Source organism: Triplophysa dalaica, chromosome 5, assembly GCF_015846415.1.
Source record: "Triplophysa dalaica isolate WHDGS20190420 chromosome 5, ASM1584641v1, whole genome shotgun sequence".
NCBI classification, from domain to species: Eukaryota; Metazoa; Chordata; class Actinopteri; order Cypriniformes; family Nemacheilidae; genus Triplophysa; species Triplophysa dalaica.
The window spans coordinates 19,402,523-19,425,745 of NC_079546.1; the positions used below are offsets into that span (position 1 = coordinate 19,402,523).

Here is a 23,223-nt window from a genome sequence, read left to right on the forward strand (position 1 = left end):
GAACCTGGAGTCTCCAGTGTGACATGCAAAGCAATGTCAGAAGTGGGATTCGAACCCACGCCTCCAGAGGAGACTGCGACCTGAACGCAGCGCCTTAGACCGCTCGGCCATCCTGACAGTGTGGGCGTTCGGCCTCTCAGCAATCGTGCACCCACCACTTTCGGAATGGACCCTTAAATGCAGCCGTTCAATGGCACACAGGCCATTTAGAAATAACGTACCGCAAGGAGCGCGATTCCCAGATAGAGGGGACCTTTCCTCCTCACTTTTCGACACTTCACTCTTCGATTTGATGCTTATTCATAAACCATGAGGTCTTGTTTCTATTTTTTGCAAGAATTATATATTTTAAACCAATTGCATTAATGATCAGCCTGTTAAGAGAATTTCCTAATGAACACTGTTTTAATTGGGAAGATAATTTAGAATCTGTTCTGTTATAAATGGCAGGGAACGGATGCATTTTTAGTAGCTTTGTCAGTAATTTGCTTGCGATGAATCCATTTAAATTGTTACACTTTGTTTGTTTGTTCAGTAGATTTTACTTCAAAAAAAGAACATTGACCGCTTTAATTGAACAGCCCTGATTTATGGTAAGGGCTATGTGTATGGCTTCATTATCCCAAGGAGTTTCCGTCCTTTTACCTGTTTCATAAAAAAAGTGAACCCTACAGTCATTTAAACTCAGTCCTGCTCCTCATGCGATGCACTAATTGCGCTTTAACAACTCATATGAAATTGATGAATCAGATTTAATGAAAAGTTTTGTGTTTTGTGGTTGTTGTTACTTTTATTTTTATAAAACATTGCATACTGAAATGTCAGGCTATTCTGTCACTGAAAACGGTCAGACCAGAGTTGCTCCACTGCGTCCGGCGGACGCTGCAAAAGAATTTAGCCGACAGCGATTTCCTATGTTTTCTCAGATTGCATCACAAGCATGGTCACAAGCAAGAATATCCATTCTTAGAACTCCCCGCAGCCTGTTTATACGTGCAGTTCCCTTCCAAAACAAATGTTTGGCCGAAACCAAATGGACAGCTTCCCTGTTATATCAACAAAAGGCCTAGTCTTTTCACTTTTAACCTTTGCTGTTTACTTAAACATGCCGTGGTACGCCTCGTTGGCGCAGTTTGGCAGCGCGTCAGTCTCATAATCTGAAGTTCGTGATTTCGAGCCTCACACGGGGCAGCGTGGTGGGAAATTCTTTTGAACTGACAGACTGGCTCTATTAAGTCGAAACATCTTTCCGGCTCCCGCGTAGGAACGTTCACGAGCGGGTGCTCACTGGTGGTCTAGTGGCTAGGATTCGGCGCTCTCACCGCTGCGGCCCGGGTTCGATTCCCGGTCAGGGAATGCGCTTTTGGACACCCTCTGGCTGTTTTCGTGGGACTTTGAAAAAACAATAACCTTTGAAGGTCTCCAAGGCTTAAAGAGACGCTTCCTTCGAGCCGGATTCGAACCAGCGACCTAAGGATGACCAGTGAGATGCCTACAGTCCTCCGCTCTACCAACTGAGCTATCGAAGGCCCGGATACCGTCTATCCTCTGAGCTATTTTTGGGCCTTGTCAGCGGAAGCCCTCGTGGCACGAAAAGGAGCTGAGGAGAAACGAGCCAGCCAGGAGTCGAACCTAGAATCTTCTGATCCGTAGTCAGACGCGTTATCCATTGCGCCACTGGCCCTCTTTGAGGGCACACAGGAAGAACGCAGATCGAGAACAGGCAAAGGGGTTGAAAGAACCAACGCTCTGTCCAACAAACCTGTGCCTGGTAATCAAGAATACTTGCAACTTCAAAGCAGATGTGGATTGGAACCCTTACACTGTCTGACTTAAATTAGCGCACGGCCGTTTCCATGTAAAGCCGAACCTGGAGTCTCCAGTGTGACATGCAAAGCAATGTCAGAAGTGGGATTCGAACCCACGCCTCCAGAGGAGACTGCGACCTGAACGCAGCGCCTTAGACCGCTCGGCCATCCTGACAGTGTGGGCGTTCGGCCTCTCAGCAATCGTGCACCCACCACTTTCGGAATGGACCCTTAAATGCAGCCGTTCAATGGCACACAGGCCATTTAGAAATAACGTACCGCAAGGAGCGCGATTCCCAGATAGAGGGGACCTTTCCTCCTCACTTTTCGACACTTCACTCTTCGATTTGATGCTTATTCATAAACCATGAGGTCTTGTTTCTATTTTTTGCAAGAATTATATATTTTAAACCAATTGCATTAATGATCAGCCTGTTAAGAGAATTTCCTAATGAACACTGTTTTAATTGGGAAGATAATTTAGAATCTGTTCTGTTATAAATGGCAGGGAACGGATGCATTTTTAGTAGCTTTGTCAGTAATTTGCTTGCGATGAATCCATTTAAATTGTTACACTTTGTTTGTTTGTTCAGTAGATTTTACTTCAAAAAAAGAACATTGACCGCTTTAATTGAACAGCCCTGATTTATGTAAGGGCTATGTGTATGGCTTCATTTTCCCAAGGAGTTTCCGTCCCTTTACCTGTTTCATAAAAAAGTGAACCCTACAGTCATTTAAACTAAGTCCTGCTCCTCATGCGATGCACTAATCGCCCTTTAACAACTCATATGAAATTGATGAATCAGATTTAATGAAAAGTTTTGTGTTTTGTATTTTGTGGTTGTTGTTACTTTTATTTTTATAAAACATTGCATACTGAAATGTCAGGCTATTCTGTCACTGAAAACGGTCAGACCAGAGTTGCTCCACTGCGTCCGGCGGACGCTGCAAAAGAATTTAGCCGACAGCGATTTCCTATGTTTTCTCAGATTGCATCACAAGCATGGTCACAAGCAAGAATATCCATTCTTAGAACTCCCCGCAGCCTGTTTATACGTGCAGTTCCCTTCCAAAACAAATGTTTGGCCGAAACCAAATGGACAGCTTCCCTGTTATATCAACAAAAGGCCTAGTCTTTTCACTTTTAACCTTTGCTGTTTACTTAAACATGCCGTGGTACGCCTCGTTGGCGCAGTTTGGCAGCGCGTCAGTCTCATAATCTGAAGTTCGTGATTTCGAGCCTCACACGGGGCAGCGTGGTGGGAAATTCTTTTGAACTGACAGACTGGCTCTATTAAGTCGACACATCTTTCCGGCTCCCGCGTAGGAACGTTCACGAGCGGGTGCTCCCTGGTGGTCTAGTGGCTAGGATTTGGCGCTCTCACCGCCGCGGCCCGGGTTCGATTCCCGGTCAGGGAATGCGCTTTTGGACACCCTCTGGCTGTTTTCGTGGGACTTTGAAAAAACAATAACCTTTGAAGGTCTCCAAGGCTTAAAGAGACGCTTCCTTCGAGCCGGATTCGAACCAGCGACCTAAGGATGACCAGTGAGATGCCTACAGTCCTCCGCTCTACCAACTGAGCTATCGAAGGCCCGGATACTGTCTATCGTCTGAGCTATTTTTGCGCCTTGTCAGCGGAAGCCCTCGTGGCACGAAAAGGAACTGAGGAGAAACGAGCCAGCCAGGAGTCGAACCTAGAATCTTCTGATCCGTAGTCAGACGCGTTATCCATTGCGCCACTGGCCCTCTTTGAGGGCACACAGGAAGAACGCAGATCGAGAACAGGCAAAGGGGTTGAAAGAACCCACGCTCTCTCCAACAAACCTGTGCCTGGTAATCAAGATTACTTGCAACTTCAAAGCAGATGTGGATTGGAACCCTTACACTGTCTGACTTAAATTAGCGCACGGCCGTTTCCATGTAAAGCCGAACCTGGAGTCTCCAGTGTGACATGCAAAGCAATGTCAGAAGTGGGATTCGAACCCACGCCTCCAGAGGAGACTGCGACCTGAACGCAGCGCCTTAGACCGCTGGGCCATCCTGACAGTGTGGGCGTTCGGCCTCTCAGCAATCGTGCACCCACCACTTTCGGAATGGACCCTTAAATGCAGCCGTTCAATGGCACACAGGCCATTTAGAAATAACGTACCGCAAGGAGCGCGATTCCATGCCTTAGGCCATCAGATGTATTGGGTAACTTAAATGACGCGAAATGGACGGCACCAAATGGACGCTAAGCGCCAGCGCCCCCAGATTTTTCCCAGGTCGCGCGGCGGTCCCGAAACGAAGGGGAAGTTGCCCGAACGCGATCCGCAGTGTCTCGGCGCGCCCACGCCGCCCGGGGACCACGTGAAAACTCAAACCAACTGTAAAGCACACAGGAGACACTGGGCTTCGTGGTGATTTGTTTTACAGCTCACAGTTGTGCCCCATAAGCCTAAACAAGGTGTGTACATTTCAAACTTACGGGTAATGTGTCAAAAGTGTTATGAGTGGGATGCATTTGACTTATTTGGCCACACCTGTTAATTACAGCGTTATAACACCTTTATTAAGCTTAATATCGGTTTGTCCATTATTTACCTATGGAGACCCTGTCAAATAAGTTATCTGTGGCATGTACATTTGTAACTTATTTAATGGGGACCTCGTAGGTAAACCATGGACAATGCCTATACCTGTTTTACCTGTTAATTACAGTGTTATAAGATGTTTATTAAGCTTAATATCGGTTTGTCCATTATTTTCCTATGGAGACCGAGTCAAATAAGTTATCTGTGGCATGTACATTTGTAACTTATTTAATGGGGACCTCGTAGGTACACCATGGACAATGCCTATATCTGTTTTACCTGTTAATTACAGTGTTATAAGACGTTTATGAAGCTTAATATCGGTTTGTCCATTATTTACCTATGGAGACCCTGTCAAATAAGTTGTCTGTGGCATGTACATTTGTAACTTATTTAATGGGGACCTCGTAGGTAAATAATGGACAATGCCTAGTTGTGTTAATATTCAATGACTTATTAAACTCAAACCAACTGTAAAGCACAAAAGATACACTGAGCTTCGTGGTGATGTGTTTTACAGCTCACAGTTGTGCCCCATAAGCCTAAACAAGGTGTGTACATTTCAAACTTACGGGTAATGTGTCAAAAGTGTTATGGGTGGGATGCATTTGACTTATTTGGCCACACCTTTTAATTACAGCGTTATAACACCTTTATTAAGCTTAATATCGGTTTGTTCATTATTTACCTATGGAGACCCTGTCAAATAAGTTATCTGTGGCATGTACATTTGTAACTTATTTAATGGGGACCTCCTAGGTAAACCATGGACAATGCCTATATCTGTTTTACCTGTTAATTACAGTGTTATAAGACGTTTATTAAGCTTAATATCGGTTTGTCCATTATTTACCTATGGAGACCCTGTCAAATAAGTCATCTGTGTCATGTACATTACTAACTTATTTAATGGGGACCACGTAGGTAAACCATGGACAATGCCTATGTGTTTTTACCTGTTAATTACAGCGTTATAACAACTTTATTAAGCTTAATATCGGTTTGTCCATTATTTACCTATGGAGACCCTGTCAAATAAGTTGTCTGTGGCATGTACATTTGTAACTTATTTAATGGGGACCTCGTAGGTAAATAATGGACAATGCCTAGTTGTGTTAATATTCAATGACTTATTAAACTCAAACCAACTGTAAAGCACAAAAGAGACACTGGGCTTCGTGGTGATGTGTTTTACAGCTCACAGTTGTGCCCCATAAGCCTAAACAAGGTGTGTACATTTCAAACTTACGGGTAATGTGTCAAAAGTGTTATGGGTGGGATGCATTTGACTTATTTGGCCACACCTGTTAATTACAGCGTTATAACACCTTTATTAAGCTTAATATCGGCTCGTCCATTATTTACCTATGGAGACCCTGTCAAATAAGTTATCTGTGGCATGTACATTTGTAACTTATTTAATGGGGACCTCGTAGGTAAACCATGGACAATGCCTATATCTGTTTTACCTGTTAATTACAGTGTTATAAGACGTTTATTAAGCTTAATATCAGTTTGTCCATTATTTACCTATGGAGACCCTGTCAAATAAGTCATCTGTGTCATGTACATTACTAACTTATTTAATGGGGACCTCGTAGGTACACCATGGACAATGCCTATGTGTTTTTACCTGTTAATTACAGCGTTATAACAACTTTATTAAGCTTAATATCGGTTTGTCCATTATTTACCTATGGAGACCCTGTCAAATAAGTTGTCTGTGGCATGTACATTTGTAACTTATTTAATGGGGACCTTGTAGGTAAATAATGGACAATGCCTATATCTGTTTTACCTGTTAATTACAGTGTTATAAGACGTTTATTAAGCTTAATATCGGTTTGTCCATTATTTACCTATGGAGACCCTGTCAAATAAGTTGTCTGTGGCATGTACATTTGTAACTTATTTAATGGGGACCTCGTAGGTAAATAATGGACAAAGTGTACATTCATAACATAGAAATGGTGTGTACATGAGACACCTACGGTGGCACCGTCAAATAAGTTATGACTGGGACTTCCTGTGACTCATCAAAACACCGGAAGTGACAGTCATAACTTATTTGACAGTGGCCTCGTAAGCTGTCATTGGACAATACTTTAAATGGCTTATTTTAAGACTTTTAACAAATTTCATATGACAATCTAACAGATATGCATTCTAGAAACAACCCATAAAGATATATTACACAATTCAGTCTGTTAAAATGCTTTTTTTGCATACAAGTGAACTTTTGATAGAATTATGTCTCTGCCCAGCTTTTTATTCTTATTTATGCTTTATTTTTGTGCAAATGATTTGGGGCTTCGAATGCTAGTCCTTCACATCATTAAGTAACACATATTCAAAGGCCATCCCCCTCGCAGTAGGGCAAATGCTCGAAATAAAATCACAAAACATATTCCCAAAAAATTAACGTCTCACATTGTCCCCAAAACGGGCAATATAGCACATAACGTGGCCGTACGCACTCGGTACGCTAGGAAACGAATGAGGGGGCTGTGACTAGACATAGAATTTGAATTGGGGTCATTTGAACCTCCAGGGTCAGTTCTTTGGTCATCGTACGATAGCCACCTATGAGCACACCAGAATAGGTTACGCGTGTCAGAGGCTCCCGTACGGCCCGCGCAGGCCCCAGGAGCCCGAAACCTAAAATAAAGTTGCGTCACGTGGCCCTCGACAACATACTGAGAGGGCTAGGTCGGGACGCAGAGTTAAATATTTTTCCTTATTTTTCATACATCCCATTTCCTCTCGTTGATCTCTATGGGCTGTGGGCCTGAAAATGTTTCATTTTAAGACTTTTAACAACTTTCCTGTGACAATCTCACCGATATGCATTCTAGAAGCACATTATAAAGATATATTACACAATTCAGGCTGTTAAAATGCTTATTTTGCCTACAAGTGGACTTTTGACAGAATTATGCCTCTGCCCAGGTTTTTATTCATATTTATGCTTTAATTTTCTGCAAAAGCTTTGGGGCTTCGAATGCTAGTCCTCCACATCATTAAGCAACACATATTCAAAGCCCATAGCCCTCACAGTAGGGCAAGTGCTCGAAAAAAAATCACAAAAAATATTCATAAATAATTAACTGGGTCATCGTACGATAGCCACCTATGAGCACACCAGAATAAGTTACGCGTGTCAGAGGCTTCCGTACGGCCCGCGCAGGCCCCAGGAGCCCGAAACCTAACATAAAGTTGCGGCACGAGGCCCTCGACGATATACCGAGGGGGCTAGGTCGTGACGCAAAGTTAAATATTTTTCCTTATTTTTCATGCATGCCATTTCCTCTCGTCGATCTCTATGGGCTGTGGGCCTGAAAAAAGTTCATTTTAAGACTTTTAACAACTTTCCTGTGACAATCTCACAGATATGCATTCTAGAAGCACCCCAAAAATATATATTACACAATTCAGGCTGTTAAAATGCTTATTTTGCATACAAGTGGACTTTTGATATAATTATTTCTCTGCCCAGCTTTTTATTCATATTTATGCTTTAATTTTGTGCAAAAGCTTTGGGTCTTCAAATGCTAGTCCTCCACATTATTAAGCAACACATATTCAAAGCCCATAGCCCTCACCGTAGGGCAAGTGCTCGAAAAAAAATCACAAAAAATATTCATAAATAATTAACTGGGTCATCGTACGATAGCCACCTATGAGCACACCAGAATAAGTTACGCGTGTCAGAGGCTCCCGTATGGCCCGCACAGGCCCCAGGAGTCCGAAACCTAACATAAAGTTGCGGCACGAGGCCCTCAACGATATACCGAGGGGGCTAGGTCGTGACGCAAAGTTAAATATTTTTCCTTATTTTTCATGCATGCCATTTTCTCTCGTCGATCTCTAGTGGGCTGTGGGCCTGAAAAAAGTTCATTTTAAGACTTTTAACAACTTTCCTGTGACAATCTCACAGATATGCATTCTAGAAGCACCCCAAAAAGATATATTACACAATTCAGGCTGTTAAAATGCTTATTTTGCATACAAGTGGACTTTTAATATAATTATATCTCTGCCCAGCTTTTTATGCATAATTATGCTTTAAATGTGTGCAAAAGATTTGGGGCTTCGAATACTAGTCCTTCACATCAGTAAGCAACACATATTCAAAGCCCATAGCCCTCACAGTAGGGAAAGAGCTCGAAAAAAAATCACAAAAATATTCCCAAAAATTAACGTCTCACATGGAACCCAAAACGAGCAATATAGCAATTAACGTGGCCGTACGCACTCCGTATGCTAGGAAATTAATGAGGGGGCCAGGACTAGATATAGAATTTGAATTGGGGTCATTTGAACCTCCAGGGTCAGTTCTGGGGTCATCGTACGATAGCCACCTGAGGACAACAGAATAGGTTGTGCGTGTCAGAGGCTCCCGTACGGCCCGCGCATGCCCCAGGAGTCCGACACTTAGCAGAAAGTTGCGTCTAGTAGCCCTCGACGACATACCTAAAGGGCTAGTTGGTGACATGCTATTAAATATTTTTTCTTCCTTTTCATACATCTCTCTTCCTCCCATTGTTCTCTATGGATAAGGGGTTAGGCTAAGGGATTGGCAAATAATTCCAGGAAGATATGGGTCTCGGGAAGTGTCTAGAGACAAGGAACTCGAGATCCCGATAGGGGAGCCCCTGGCGGTCAAACTTTTCGCATATCCAGGCCCTGTGACCTTTTGACCCCTGTATTCTTGAGCGTACATTAGTAGTCTATTTATAGGCTGTCGGTGTCTTTTCTGGCAAACAGAGCGGTCAAATAGTTCGGAGGGGCGCGGAACTCCAAGACCCGACCCGGGGGCCTGTGACGGGCCACATACGTGAAAATTAGGCCAATCGGACCATTCTGCGGCAGTGTCCATCATGAGCCTATGAAAATGAATGGGATAGGTTACGAGTGTCAGCGGCCCCCGTAGGGCCCAAGGGGTCTCTAGAGGCCCCCAAAGTTATGTTCTGGTAGTCTATAGGCCCCTGTTTCACATACCAAAAGAGGGGCTTTCTAGAGCCAAAGCAAACATTTTTCAGTGTGATTCACATAAATCTCTCAATCAAGCCTCTTTGACTGAAAGACACAAAGAGGCTATTTCATTGGCAAAATGAACCAGAGTGAGGTTGAATCTTTTTTTCACAAAAATGGCACCTAGAAGTGACCTAGAATGACCACACTCGCTGTCAAGGTTCTTGGGACCCCCATCGTATACCTTGACGGACATCGAGGCCCTGTGACCTTTTGACCCCTGTATTCTTGAGCGTACATTAGTAGCCTATTTGTAGGCTGTCGGTGTCTTTTCTGGCAAACCGAGCGGTCAAATAGGTCGGAGGGCCGCGGAACTCCAAGACCCGACCCGGGGGCCTGTGACGGTCCACATACGTGAAAATTAGGCCAATTGGACCATTCTGCGGCAGTGTCCATCATGAGCCTATGAAAATGAATGGGATAGGTTACGAGTGTCAGCGGCCCCCGTAGGGCCCAAGGGGTCTCTAGAGGCCCCCAAAATTATGTTCTGGTAGTCTGTAGGCCCCTGTTTCACATACCAAAAGAGGGGCTTTCTAGAGCCAAAGCAAACATTTTTAGTGTGATTCACATAAATCTCTCAATCAAGCTTCTTTGACTGAAAGACACAAAGAGGCTATTTCATCGGCAAAATGAACCAGAGTGAGGTTGAATCGTTTTCCACAAAAATGGCACCTAGAAGTGACCTAGAATGACCACACTCGCTGTCAAGGTTCTTGGGACCCCCATCGTATACCTTGACGGACATCGAGGCCCTGTGACCTTTTGACCCCTGTATTCTTGAGCGTACATTAGTAGCCTATTTGTAGGCTGTCGGTGTCTTTTCTGGCAAACCGAGCGGTCAAATAGGTCGGAGGGCCGCGGAACTCCAAGACCCGACCCGGGGGCCTGTGACGGTCCACATACGTGAAAATTAGGCCAATCGGACCATTCTGCGGCAGTGTCCATCATGAGCCTATGAAAATGAATGAGATAGGTTGCGCGTGTCAGAGGCTACCGTACGGCCCACGCAGGCCCCAGGAGCCTGAAACCTAACAGAAAGTTGCGCCACGTGGCTCTCGACGACATACCCAGGGAGCTAGGTCGAGACGCGAAGTTACATATTTTTCATTATTTTTCGTACATCTCGATAGCTCGCTTGGACCTCTGAGTGCCCGCGCACGCCTGGCGCGGTCGGCGTGCATATCCGACGACTTTTTGTCAGATACCCCACGAGGGCGCGTTTCGGCACTTTCGCGGTGTTGCGCCATCAATAGGCAGCAAGGGGCGTCAAACTGCCAACTCTAGGTGCGCAACGGACGAGAGGAAGACTGTGGTAGAGTTAGTTGGTTAGGGGACGCGAAAGGCACCTTTTGGACATAATGATGAAGATTAGGCAGTTAGGGGGATGTTTAGGCGTTTTGCGGCCAAGCGCCATCAATAGGCAGCAAGGGGTGTCAAACTACCAACTCTAGGTGCGCAATGGACGGTGAGGAAGACTGCTGTAGAGTTAGGCTGTTAGGGGACGCAAAAGGCACCTTTTGGACGCAGTGATGAAGATTAGGCAGTTAGGGGGATGTTTAGGCTTTTCGCGGCATAATGGTACATTTCGCAGTACTTTACCACCCCTTGTGGTGTCCGCACGATGCCTTTGACGGAAAATTGACCCTAAACTACGATAAGGGAAAAAGTGCCACTTGCCATCGCAAAGTGCGCGAATTGGTCGTTCAAATGAGGCATACGATCCCTTCGCAACCCTAGTCGTCCAATGGCAATCAATATGAATGGGGTTTTGTCCACCGTTTACCTAACTTCCCTTACATAAATCAGGGCTGTTCAATTAAAACGGTCAATGTTCTTTTTTTGAAGTAAAATCTACTGAACATACAAACAAAGTGTAACAATTTAAATGGATTCATCGCGAGCAAATTACTGAAAAAGCTACTAAAAATGCATCCGTTCCCTGCCATTTATAACAGAACAGATTCTAAATTATCTTCCCAATTAAAACAGTGTTCATTAGGAAATGCTCTTAACAGGCTGATCATTAATGCAATTGGTTTAATATATACAATTCTTGAAAAAAATGAATAAAGGAGACCTCATGGTTTATAGGCATCAAATCGAAGAGTGAAGTGTCGAAAAGTGTGGAGGAAAGGTCCCCTCTATCTGGGAATTGCACTCCTGGCAGAACGTTATTGGCCCGTGCGCCATTGAACGGTCTCCTCTGGAGGCGTGGGTTCGAATCCCACTGCTGACATTGCTTTGCACACACTGGAGACTCCAGGCTCGGCTTTACATGGAAATGGCAGTGCGCAAATTAATGTTAGACAGAGGAGGGGTTCTGTTAAACTTCTGGTTCCTTTCGAACACTAAGTTTCTTTCTGTGTTTTGGATTACACTTAAAATCAAATCAGAAATAGGTTGGATGTTGTGAGAGAATTCTTCTGCAGATCTGGGAGCACAAGAACTAGACACAAAGTCATCCAGCTTTTGAACTCATTTATTTTAGAATCTACAAGCCTTTATATACGTACCAAAAAACCTCTGGATGGTTTCAAATGTCCAGGGGTCACAGAATGACCAAATAAGGTATAGCAGATAAGACAAAGAATGTTTAGCATAGAAAGAATCCCCCCATATAGCCAGAGGGAAACCTGTCCTCCAACTATCTATCCAGGAATGTATTCAGTGAGCTTACCAACTTCACAATTCATTTGTTTGCATTTATTCATTTTTGATTTACCAATACTGTTTCTGCATCCATGCTAAACAGTTAAAGTAAAAATGCTAAATAATAAAGAAAATTAATAATCTAAGGACCACGTCCGGTCGGAGCAGATTTGTTTATCTCTGTTTTTTACATTACATCCGGATTCGTTGTCATCTTATCCCCTGGTCTTGCCTGAGCAACATGGTAACCATTCATAATCACACATATAGATGATTTTAATGCACGGCGAATCATAGCCATAATACAGGGCCATAAGCAAAGCAAAACCAGAATGCATGAAAAAATTATAACAATTAAAATCAGTCAATGTTCGATTTTACTGAAAAGGCTGGAAAAACTCAAACTCCAGTCCCATTCATCTCCATTTCTCTCTCGACTGGTCATCTCAGCAACTGCTCTTGTGATGTTTTTAATAACTTGGTCTATCAAATGTCCATCTGCAACATTATCTGGATCAAAAGTACAACAAATATCGCCAACAATAACACATACACCTCATTGAGAGGCTGTTAGCTGGTCTAGTACCAGTCTATTTTGTAATGTCATTAATCTCAAATCTCTCATTTCTTCTTTTATGTGATTAAATTTATGAATACTACCACTGGAATTCATATCAAGAATTCATATCTGGTAATTTCAACCTCAATTTGTAAACCAGATACCCCAACACCTGGAAAAATTGATTCCCAAAAATTTTCCCATCAAGCCCATAGACTATGCTCTGTAGGCACTGGGTTTGATCTAGAACTGGCTGGTGTTATACCTCTATCAGCCAACTCTCTTTTCATTCTGCTTAATTTTGGTTGACTTCCAACTATTATTATTGTTTTTGCTGGTTCTACCAAAGCACACCTTCCTGTCCAATTTCTTGGCAATGCTGTATACACTCTATGTCCACACAACCACCACCAATCGGCTGATATTCTTGTGCCTTTGTGTGAAGGTACGGAGCGGGTGGCTGTGAATATTTGGCCTACAATATTCCATGCAATAATTTTTTCCTGTGGAATTAGCTCGTCTCCAAGTTAGCTGTGTGTTCATCATACCCTATCCTAACCCATCTTGGGTTTTACATTTAATTTTATTCATCTGTGGATATTCATTCATGTATGCTAATAGACAATTTACACAGCATCCTCCAGCCGTTGAGGTATTCCTCACTTCCTTACAGTGTGACAATGGGATCTGTCCTAGATCATTTTCTCCCTCTGTCTTTCTCTCTACACACCATAGTCCCTTTGGCACAGATATTACTGTCCCCATAGGAGATACAACTTGCGGGACAGTATCCATACTCATGATTAACTTATCTGTACAATTTTCAGGATTGGAACAATGTACTGGAGAGCACCATTTCTGTACGTCTAGAAGCAGAGTAACTGCTGACAATACACAATCTACATAATATTCTAACTTCGGCACCTTTACATCAAGTCTAGTAGAGTGGGAACTATGTGGTAATAGAGTACATACATAACAATTACCTTTCATGTCACTTGTCTTCACTTTAATTTACTTGTCTGTAATTAGCCAATCTCCACCACATGTTTGTGGCATATGAATGCGGTGGATCTGTCATGATTCCACTATCATGTCATGTTTATTCTTGTTGTTTGAGTGGAGTCATGGCATAACCTATGGTTTTGTGTGAGATTGAGTGATCTTTCTCGTGTCTTGTCATTGTTCCCTACATCTCGTCCCTCGTCAGCTTTCCCTGAGTGCTAATCCCCAGCACCTGTTGCTCGTTTCGATCCTCTGTTGTTTCCCCTATAAAGAGTCCTCATGTTTCTTTGTCTCGTTGCTCGTGCATTGTATGTGTTATGCTGTTTGATGTTCCTGTCGCTGTCGATGTTGCTCTTGTTCTTGTTACTCCGTGTCAAGTAAGTGTAGTTGAGTGTTAGTTCATTGTAAGTCCTGATAATTATTGTATTTTGGTTTAAGTGTAGTTAGTCCAGTTCCTGTGTACCTTTTGTAGTTATTGTATCCTGTTCTGTTTTACCCCATCGTGGGCCTTTGTTTTTCCGTTTGTTTAGTCTTGTTTATTGTTATAATAAACCTGTTAACCCCTTCACCACCGTCTGTGTCTGCCTGCACTTGGGTTCTACCTTTCCCAATCCCTGACAGAATGCACGAGCCTAAATCGAACCCAGTAGGCAGCATGGACGGTACGACGTCGTCCTTGCGGTCTCGCCAAGCCCACTTGCTGCTTGGATTCCGCCAGGGGAGTTACGGTGACCGGGAGTTCGCCAGGGCATTCTCGGCGGTGGCAGAGGCGACTGAGTTTGGTGAGGCGGAGTTGAAGACGATCTTCAACTGCTGCCTCACCCGGCGCCTCACACCGTCGGAGAAGAGGCTGCTGGCTCCCTTAGGGTTAGCGGACATGGTCAGGTACGTGACCAACCGGAGCGATCCCGGGGGTGAGGTTCCACATGGGACTTTCACCCCACGGTCGAGCGCTGCGGAGGGTCTCGTCCTGGCCGCCGCTGCCCTGGGGGACTCAGTACCCTCTGGCTCGAGCTCCATGGCCGCCGGTTCTTCTGGTGGAGTCCGAGATAAGTGGGTGGCTAGAGACTCGAGGACGACGTCGCGGGAAACCTCCTTCCCGAGTCCTGTGGTCCCGAGTCCTGTGGTCCCGAGTCCTGTGGTCCCGAGTCCTGTGGTCCCGAGTCCTGTGGTCCCGAGTCCTGTGGTCCCGAGTCCTGTGGTCCCGAGTCCTGTGGTCCCGAGTCCTGTGGTCCCGAGTCCTGTGGTCCCGAGTCCTGTGGTCCCGAGTCCTGTGGTCCCGAGTCCTGTGGTCCCGAGTCCTGTGGTCCCGAGTCCTGTGGTCCCGAGTCCTGTGGTCCCGAGTCCTGTGGTCCCGAGTCCTGTGGTGTCAAACCCCAAATATTTTTTGGGGGGGCGCTGTGGGAGGGTGACGGTCCGTCCGGCACCGAGCCCGGCCCAGCAGCCGCCGGAGGTCGCTGCCCAGCCGCCGTCAGAGAGCGCTGCCCAGCCGCCGTCAGAGAGCGCTGCCCAGCCGCCGTCAGAGAGCGCTGCCCAGCCGCCGTCAGAGAGCGCTGCCCAGCCGCCGTCAGAGAGCGCTGCCCAGCCGCCGTCAGAGAGCGCTGCCCAGCCGCCGTCAGAGAGCGCTGCCCAGCCGCCGTCAGAGAGCGCTGCCCAGCCGCCGTCAGAGAGCGCTGCCCAGCCGCCGTCAGAGAGCGCTGCCCAGCCGCCGTCAGAGAGCGCTGCCCAGCCGCCGTCAGAGAGCGCTGCCCAGCCGCCGTCAGAGAGCGCTGCCCAGCCGCCGTCAGAGAGCGCTGCCCAGCCGCCGTCAGAGAGCGCTGCCCAGCCGCCGTCAGAGAGCGCTGCCCAGCCGCCGTCAGAGAGCGCTGCCCAGCCGCCGTCAGAGAGCGCTGCCCAGCCGCCGTCAGAGAGCGCTGCCCAGCCGCCGTCAGAGAGCGCTGCCCAGCCGCCGTCAGAGAGCGCTGCCCAGCCGCCGTCAGAGAGCGCTGCCCAGCCGCCGTCAGAGAGCGCTGCCCAGCCGCCGTCAGAGAGCGCTGCCCAGCCGCCGTCAGAGAGCGCTGCCCAGCCGCCGTCAGAGAGCGCTGCCCAGCCGCCGTCAGAGAGCGCTGCCCAGCCGCCGTCAGAGAGCGCTGCCCAGCCGCCGTCAGAGAGCGCTGCCCAGCCGCCGTCAGAGAGCGCTGCCCAGCCGCCGTCAGAGAGCGCTGCCCAGCCGCCGTCAGAGAGCGCTGCCCAGCCGCCGTCAGAGAGCGCTGCCCAGCCGCCGTCAGAGAGCGCTGCCCAGCCGCCGTCAGAGAGCGCTGCCCAGCCGCCGTCAGAGAGCGCTGCCCAGCCGCCGTCAGAGAGCGCTGCCCAGCCGCCGTCAGAGAGCGCTGCCCAGCCGCCGTCAGAGAGCGCTGCCCAGCCGCCGTCAGAGAGCGCTGCCCAGCCGCCGTCAGAGAGCGCTGCCCAGCCGCCGTCAGAGAGCGCTGCCCAGCCGCCGTCAGAGAGCGCTGCCCAGCCGCCGTCAGAGAGCGCTGCCCAGCCGCCGTCAGAGAGCGCTGCCCAGCCGCCGTCAGAGAGCGCTGCCCAGCCGCCGTCAGAGAGCGCTGCCCAGCCGCCGTCAGAGAGCGCTGCCCAGCCGCCGTCAGAGAGCGCTGCCCAGCCGCCGTCAGAGAGCGCTGCCCAGCCGCCGTCAGAGAGCGCTGCCCAGCCGCCGTCAGAGAGCGCTGCCCAGCCGCCGTCAGAGAGCGCTGCCCAGCCGCCGTCAGAGAGCGCTGCCCAGCCGCCGTCAGAGAGCGCTGCCCAGCCGCCGTCAGAGAGCGCTGCCCAGCCGCCGTCAGAGAGCGCTGCCCAGCCGCCGTCAGAGAGCGCTGCCCAGCCGCCGTCAGAGAGCGCTGCCCAGCCGCCGTCAGAGAGCGCTGCCCAGCCGCCGTCAGAGAGCGCTGCCCAGCCGCCGTCAGAGAGCGCTGCCCAGCCGCCGTCAGAGAGCGCTGCCCAGCCGCCGTCAGAGAGCGCTGCCCAGCCGCCGTCAGAGAGCGCTGCCCAGCCGCCGTCAGAGAGCGCTGCCCAGCCGCCGTCAGAGAGCGCTGCCCAGCCGCCGTCAGAGAGCGCTGCCCAGCCGCCGTCAGAGAGCGCTGCCCAGCCGCCGTCAGAGAGCGCTGCCCAGCCGCCGTCAGAGAGCGCTGCCCAGCCGCCGTCAGAGAGCGCTGCCCAGCCGCCGTCAGAGAGCGCTGCCCAGCCGCCGTCAGAGAGCGCTGCCCAGCCGCCGTCAGAGAGCGCTGCCCAGCCGCCGTCAGAGAGCGCTGCCCAGCCGCCGTCAGAGAGCGCTGCCCAGCCGCCGTCAGAGAGCGCTGCCCAGCCGCCGTCAGAGAGCGCTGCCCAGCCGCCGTCAGAGAGCGCTGCCCAGCCGCCGTCAGAGAGCGCTGCCCAGCCGCCGTCAGAGAGCGCTGCCCAGCCGCCGTCAGAGAGCGCTGCCCAGCCGCCGTCAGAGAGCGCTGCCCAGCCGCCGTCAGAGAGCGCTGCCCAGCCGCCGTCAGAGAGCGCTGCCCAGCCGCCGTCAGAGAGCGCTGCCCAGCCGCCGTCAGAGAGCGCTGCCCAGCCGCCGTCAGAGAGCGCTGCCCAGCCGCCGTCAGAGAGCGCTGCCCAGCCGCCGTCAGAGAGCGCTGCCCAGCCGCCGTCAGAGAGCGCTGCCCAGCCGCCGTCAGAGAGCGCTGCCCAGCCGCCGTCAGAGAGCGCTGCCCAGCCGCCGTCAGAGAGCGCTGCCCAGCCGCCGTCAGAGAGCGCTGCCCAGCCGCCGTCAGAGAGCGCTGCCCAGCCGCCGTCAGAGAGCGCTGCCCAGCCGCCGTCAGAGAGCGCTGCCCAGCCGCCGTCAGAGAGCGCTGCCCAGCCGCCGTCAGAGAGCGCTGCCCAGCCGCCGTCAGAGAGCGCTGCCCAGCCGCCGTCAGAGAGCGCTGCCCAGCCGCCGTCAGAGAGCGCTGCCCAGCCGCCGTCAGAGAGCGCTGCCCAGCCGCCCGAGTCAAGCCCGGCACCTGGAGGTGCTCATTAAAGGGGGGGCTTATGTCATGATTCCACTATCATGTCATGTTTATTCTTGTTGTTTGAGTGGAGTCATGGCATAACCTATGGTTTTGTGTGAGATTGAGTGATCTTTCTCGTGTCTTGTCATTGTTCCCTACATCTCGTCCCTCGTCAGCTTTCCCTGAGTGCTAATCCCCAGCACCTGTTGCTCGTTTCGATCCTCTGTTGTTTCCCCTATAAAGAGTCCTCATGTTTCTTTGTCTCGTTGCTCGTGCATTGTATGTGTTATGCTGTTTGATGTTCCTGTCGCTGTTGATGTTGCTCTTGTTCTTGTTACTCCGTGTCAAGTAAGTGTAGTTGAGTGTTAGTTCATTGTAAGTCCTGATAATTATTGTATTTTGGTTTAAGTGTAGTTAGTCCAGTTCCTGTGTACCTTTTGTAGTTATTGTATCCTGTTCTGTTTTACCCCATCGTGGGCCTTTGTTTTTCCGTTTGTTTAGTCTTGTTTATTGTTATAATAAACCTGTTAACCCCTTCACCACCGTCTGTGTCTGCCTGCACTTGGGTTCTACCTTTCCCAATCCCTGACAGGATCGTCATGGTCCAACCATGAATCATCCTCAACTAATAATTTATTTGCTTGTGCACCGGCTAGTATCAATACCAAACATATGATTGACATATTGGGCAATTTGGACCCAAAAGTGTAACAGGGGAACCTTCAGAGGTGATCGGGAAACTTTAAATAGGACAAAATTTGCCCAGGCCCTATGTTCAGCCGACAGATGGCCCCCTTGCCCACTACTAGAGCAAGGATCTTCTGTCTGGCAAAAGCCCTCTCACCAGTGCCCTGTCACACACTTTGGGCAGGCTTTTAAGGCCCTACAATGTCAATTGGTGATGCGGATGTTTGCAGATGCTTCAGCCTGGATGCGTGAATCCACTGCGGTTGATGATCCATTAGCACTCCAGTTCTAGTTACAGCGATAACTACAGCTGGCACAAGATATCCGGTTCCCCCACGGTGACTGGTTTCAGACTCCGAATCAGCACCTGTTGGGCTGGAACGAAATTATGGGTGGGCTTATCTAACGGAATAGGGAGAGAAAGAGAAACATCAGCACACACAGAATTCAGTTTATCAATAAGGGAAATCACGTGGTCATCCAGGATCACCTCCATGTCTCCTAGGGAAGAAACGCCTGCGCGACCTTTGACCCAAGGGGTCGGGAAAGGTCTACCCATCAAAATTTCAAATGGTAAGTATTTTGTCGTTGAGGATGGGGTCATTCTCATTTCTGCCAATACGGCAGGTAGCACATCTGGCCATTTCCTGCATGTTTCCATACAGGCTTTCGTGATCTTATCTTTGATTGTTCGGTGCGTTCGTTCCACCACCCCCAACGACTGCGGGTGGTAGGGTATATTATAGTACAACAGTTTTAGCGTCCTCCTTCGCGTGTGCAAATACTTCAGGCCATTTTGAAAACCTATCGACAATAGTTAATATGTATTTTAGATTTCCGACCGCTGGCATACACGAGAATACCATTAGTTTGACCATTATTGCTGTAACCTGTATACAATACAGGCGATTAATCATCTGTGTAACTTTAGACGCGCTGTTGTGCAAAATACCATGGTAATGTCTTATCAATATTACCAAGGACAGCTTTGGTAATGCGATTCTACCATTTTTATCTACATTTACATTTACATTTAGGCAGCCCCTTTTTCCAAAGCGACTTACATTGCTTTATCCTATACATTTTACATAGGTATTTGCAACCCCCTGGGATTGAACCCACAACCTTGTGTTGTTAACGCAATGCTTTTACCACTGAGCTACAGGAAAGCTCTTATCAAAATGTAAGCATCTGGTGCGCATCCATTTTCTGCACAATGTTTCACGTCTCCCTGTGTGGGTTGACTTTGCAAAATTTTCAAATCTATGACAGGAAGGCATGATACATGTGCAAACATCATTGTTTCTATGTCACTACTCTCCGCTCTCTGATATGGAGAAATCTCAGCATGTTCCGCGGCCCATTTGGCCATTTCATCAGCATTTCTGTTGCCAACAGCGTCTGTTTCATCTCCTGAAACATGTCCCCTGACCTTCACCACAGCTAGTTCAGATGGCAACATTACAGCGAGTAATAAATCTCCCACCAACTCTGCATGTGATATTGGTTTGCCCTCAGATGTCTGAAAATTTCGTCTAGCCCAAGTCTGGGCGAAGTCTTGAACGACCCCATACGCATATTTGCTATCCGTATAAATGGTAGCTCTTTTGCCTTTTGTTATCTCGCAGGCTCTTGATAATGCAATTATTTCTGCAGCCTGTGCTGAGTTATGGTTCAGGCGGTATGCCTCCACCCTCCCACCCTCCTGTGTCACAATGGCATATCCACACAGATACACTCCATCAGATGGTCTTGAAGATGAGCCATCTATATATAAATGCTCCCCCCCATCCAGGGGCGTATCTTTCAGATCGACCCTGGCCGCAGTGGAGCGCTCAATCTCATTCATGCAATCATGAATACAGTTTCAGTTATCAATGTGGATAAGCCAAACAGTGACTGAATTGCTGGGCTAGAAACCGAAGTGGCCTTAATGGTTAAAATTTTCTGTGGCCAACAGTGTTGCTTCATAGCCAGACCTTCTCTGGGCCCTCATGTGCTGTGTCCTCAAATTGTGCAAAAAAAACCCACCTGATGAGTGGTGTATAAAAAAAAGGATGTGATAAAACAATTTTCTCAGCCATTCTCACCATCTCTGCCGCCGCAGCCACTGCACAAAGACATGCAGGCATTCCATGGACTATTGGGTCTAAATGTCTGGACAAATAGGAGACAGGACGTGGTTTCCCACTATGCTCTTGGGTCAAAACGGCCATTTCGACACCCATAGCCTCTCCCGCATTCAAGTGAAACGGCTTTGAATAATCTGGTAGCCCCAAAGCAGAAGCGCACGTGATAGCAATCTTCAATGCATTAAAATGTTCTTCCGCTTCAGAAATCCACTTCAATGAGTCTCTTGGACCCATGCCATGTTGAACGAGACATCGTAGATTTTTGTCATGATACGCACAGTCAGGTATCCATGCACGGCAATAGTTCACCAATCCCAAAAAACTTTGCAGCTGTGTCACATTTTCAGGAGTTCGCATAGTCTTTATCGAGAGACACCTGTTGCACACCTGATTGCATCGCTGCCGGCGGCTAGTTTGTATCCTCTGACACTTGCTTCACATCACATTTGTTCCTGGTCTAAATATTAGTGTATTTTACTATAGTTACCTATCATTGTCATTGCCGAATTATTTATAACTTTATTTTCTAAATCTATATTAATTGAAGCGTAACGCCGCTAACATATTAGCGTGTTAGCTTGTCTTCTGTTTACATTGTGGAATATCATCTCCCCCCATTTGTCTTGTGTGCTAGCTGTTTCTCTTTTTAAGTGTATATACTAAGACTCATCAAGCAACCTTGGTAAGTTAGGATTGCACTTCATACCCGGTGAGTTATGGCTTCTATTCCTATTGTTGTTACTTGCACCTCATGTCATATGTTTAGTTTAGCCTTCTCTGTCAGCGGCGAGGGTTTTACATGTGATAAATGCAGGGAAGTAGTTAGGCTGACGGAGAAGATCTTAGAATTAGAGTCCCGCATCCAATCTTTATTTGAGGATAGTAAGAGTGTTAGGACTGTAGAAAACACTTCGGATGCGAGCAATGTTAGCGCACACAGCTCGGTTCCGGTTGAAAATCCCCTGCAGCTGGGAAACTTTGTGACGGTGAGACGGCATAGTCGCAGGACAAAACATCACTCAACCGTTCCGATTAAAGTCTCGAACAGGTTTGCCCCGCTCAGTGACGCACCGACTGAGAAACCTGCTGAAAGTGCCCTAGTGATCGGTGATTCTATTGTCCGGAACGTTAATATAGAGACACCAGCCACCATAGTCAAATGTTTACCGGGAGCCAGAGCGCCTGGCATCAAGTCAAATTTAAATGTGCTGGCTAAGGCTAATCGTAAATACAGTAAGATTGTTATTCATGTCGGCACAAATGATGTTAGACTCCGTCAATCGGAGATCACTAAAGATAATATTAAAGAGGTGTGTGAGCTCGCAAAAACGATGTCAGACACTGTAATATTCTCTGGCCCCCTTACTGCTTACCGTGGTGATGAGATTTATAGCAGATTATCATCACTAAATGGCTGGTTGTCTGAGTGGTGCCTGCAGAATAATATAGATTTTATAAATAACTGGAAGAGTTTTGAGGGCAGACCTGACCTGTTGAAACGAGATGGTCTCCATCCCTCCTGGGATGGGGTTTCCCTCCTCTCTAGAAATTTGGCACACAGTCTTAATAATGCTAAAGTCTGACTACCTAGGGCCCAGGTCAGGAAGGAGACAGAATGGCTTAACCAACTGCTTGCCGTCTCGCGTTACAGAATACACAAAATATACAACATGTAATAATCCCTTTTTACAAACAACATAAAATAGAGACTGTGTCTGTCCCCCGGATTAGCAAACATAAAATATTGCGTAAACCTCTTGAAAGTAATTTAATAAACGTTAAACAAATCAAACATGAACAAAATACAGATAATCAACTGTTACGACTCGGATTGCTTAATATTAGATCTCTCTCAAATAAAGCACTTTTTGTTAACGATTTGATAACCGATCATAAAATAGACATGCTTTGTTTGACAGAAACATGGCTAAAGCCAGATGATTATATTACTCTAAATGAATCCGTACCCCATGATTATTACTATAAACACGAGCCTCGTCTAAAAGGTAGAGGGGGAGGTGTCGCTGCACTTTACAAGAATTCTTTTATTACCTCTCAGAAGTCTAATTTTAAATACAATTCTTTTGAAGTCATGTTACTTCACGTATCGACACCTAATACTAAGGACAAAACATTTTTTAAATTTATTCTAGCTATTGTATATAGGCCTCCAGGGCACCACACAGATTTTATTAAAGATTTTGGTGGGTTCTTATCAGAACTAGTACTGGTCGCAGATAGAGTCCTTGTCGTCGGTGACTTTAATATCCATGTAGACAATGATACAGATGCCTTGGGACTGGCTTTCAAAGACACTCTTAACTCCATGGGCGTTAGTCAACATGTGTCAGGACCCACTCACCTTCGTAATCATACTTTAGATTTAATACTTTCTTATGGTATAAATGTGGACGATGTTAAAATCGTTCAGCAGAGTGAAGATATTTTGGATCATTATCTGATATTATGTTCAATGGCCTACGGCTGCAAATCACACTCCTTGTTACAAATATGGTGGAACGATTAACTTCAACTACCAAAGATGCGTTCCTCGATAATCTGCCTGAATTGTCTAAAATATCTAGCATGAGTAATAACGTTGACGATTTTGACACTACTATTGAAAATTTTAACTCTACTTTCTCGGAAATATTAGACACAGTTGCTCCTCTGCGATTAAAGAAAATTAAAAATAGCAGCCCAACACCGTGGTATAATGAACACACTCAGACTCTAAAAAAAGCATCCCGTAAAATGGAGCGCAACTTTAAGAAAACTAA

The 23,223-nt window shown here is 47.3% G+C and overlaps 1 protein-coding gene and 11 non-coding genes across 12 annotated transcripts in view; 5 read left to right on the forward strand and 7 right to left on the reverse strand.

Moving 5' to 3' along the window:
• The window catches only part of LOC130420407 (uncharacterized), a 42,990-nt gene extending 20,508 nt beyond the window's left edge, over positions 1 to 22,482 (forward strand). The window contains exon 3 of the mRNA XM_056747691.1: positions 21,306 to 22,482. Within this exon, the coding sequence (XP_056603669.1) occupies positions 21,306 to 22,026 (721 nt within the window). The 3' untranslated portion in view covers positions 22,027 to 22,482. The remainder of the gene's footprint in view (positions 1 to 21,305) is intronic.
• trnal-cag (transfer RNA leucine (anticodon CAG)) lies at positions 35 to 117 on the reverse strand. The gene has a single exon. It is a non-coding gene; the product is annotated as a tRNA-Leu (tRNA).
• Positions 1,118 to 1,191, forward strand: trnam-cau (transfer RNA methionine (anticodon CAU)). The gene has a single exon. It is a non-coding gene; the product is annotated as a tRNA-Met (tRNA).
• trnae-cuc (transfer RNA glutamic acid (anticodon CUC)) lies at positions 1,285 to 1,356 on the forward strand. Its single transcript has one exon. It is a non-coding gene; the product is annotated as a tRNA-Glu (tRNA).
• On the reverse strand, positions 1,443 to 1,529 carry trnay-gua (transfer RNA tyrosine (anticodon GUA)). The gene is given in 2 exon segments: positions 1,443 to 1,478; positions 1,493 to 1,529. It is a non-coding gene; the product is annotated as a tRNA-Tyr (tRNA).
• On the reverse strand, positions 1,612 to 1,684 carry trnar-acg (transfer RNA arginine (anticodon ACG)). Its single transcript has one exon. It is a non-coding gene; the product is annotated as a tRNA-Arg (tRNA).
• trnal-cag (transfer RNA leucine (anticodon CAG)) lies at positions 1,901 to 1,983 on the reverse strand. The gene has a single exon. It is a non-coding gene; the product is annotated as a tRNA-Leu (tRNA).
• Positions 2,989 to 3,062, forward strand: trnam-cau (transfer RNA methionine (anticodon CAU)). Its single transcript has one exon. It is a non-coding gene; the product is annotated as a tRNA-Met (tRNA).
• trnae-cuc (transfer RNA glutamic acid (anticodon CUC)) lies at positions 3,156 to 3,227 on the forward strand. The gene has a single exon. It is a non-coding gene; the product is annotated as a tRNA-Glu (tRNA).
• trnay-gua (transfer RNA tyrosine (anticodon GUA)) lies at positions 3,314 to 3,400 on the reverse strand. Its single transcript is given in 2 exon segments — positions 3,314 to 3,349; positions 3,364 to 3,400. It is a non-coding gene; the product is annotated as a tRNA-Tyr (tRNA).
• Positions 3,483 to 3,555, reverse strand: trnar-acg (transfer RNA arginine (anticodon ACG)). The gene has a single exon. It is a non-coding gene; the product is annotated as a tRNA-Arg (tRNA).
• trnal-cag (transfer RNA leucine (anticodon CAG)) lies at positions 3,772 to 3,854 on the reverse strand. Its single transcript has one exon. It is a non-coding gene; the product is annotated as a tRNA-Leu (tRNA).
• Positions 22,483 to 23,223: the final 741 nt, after the last annotated feature.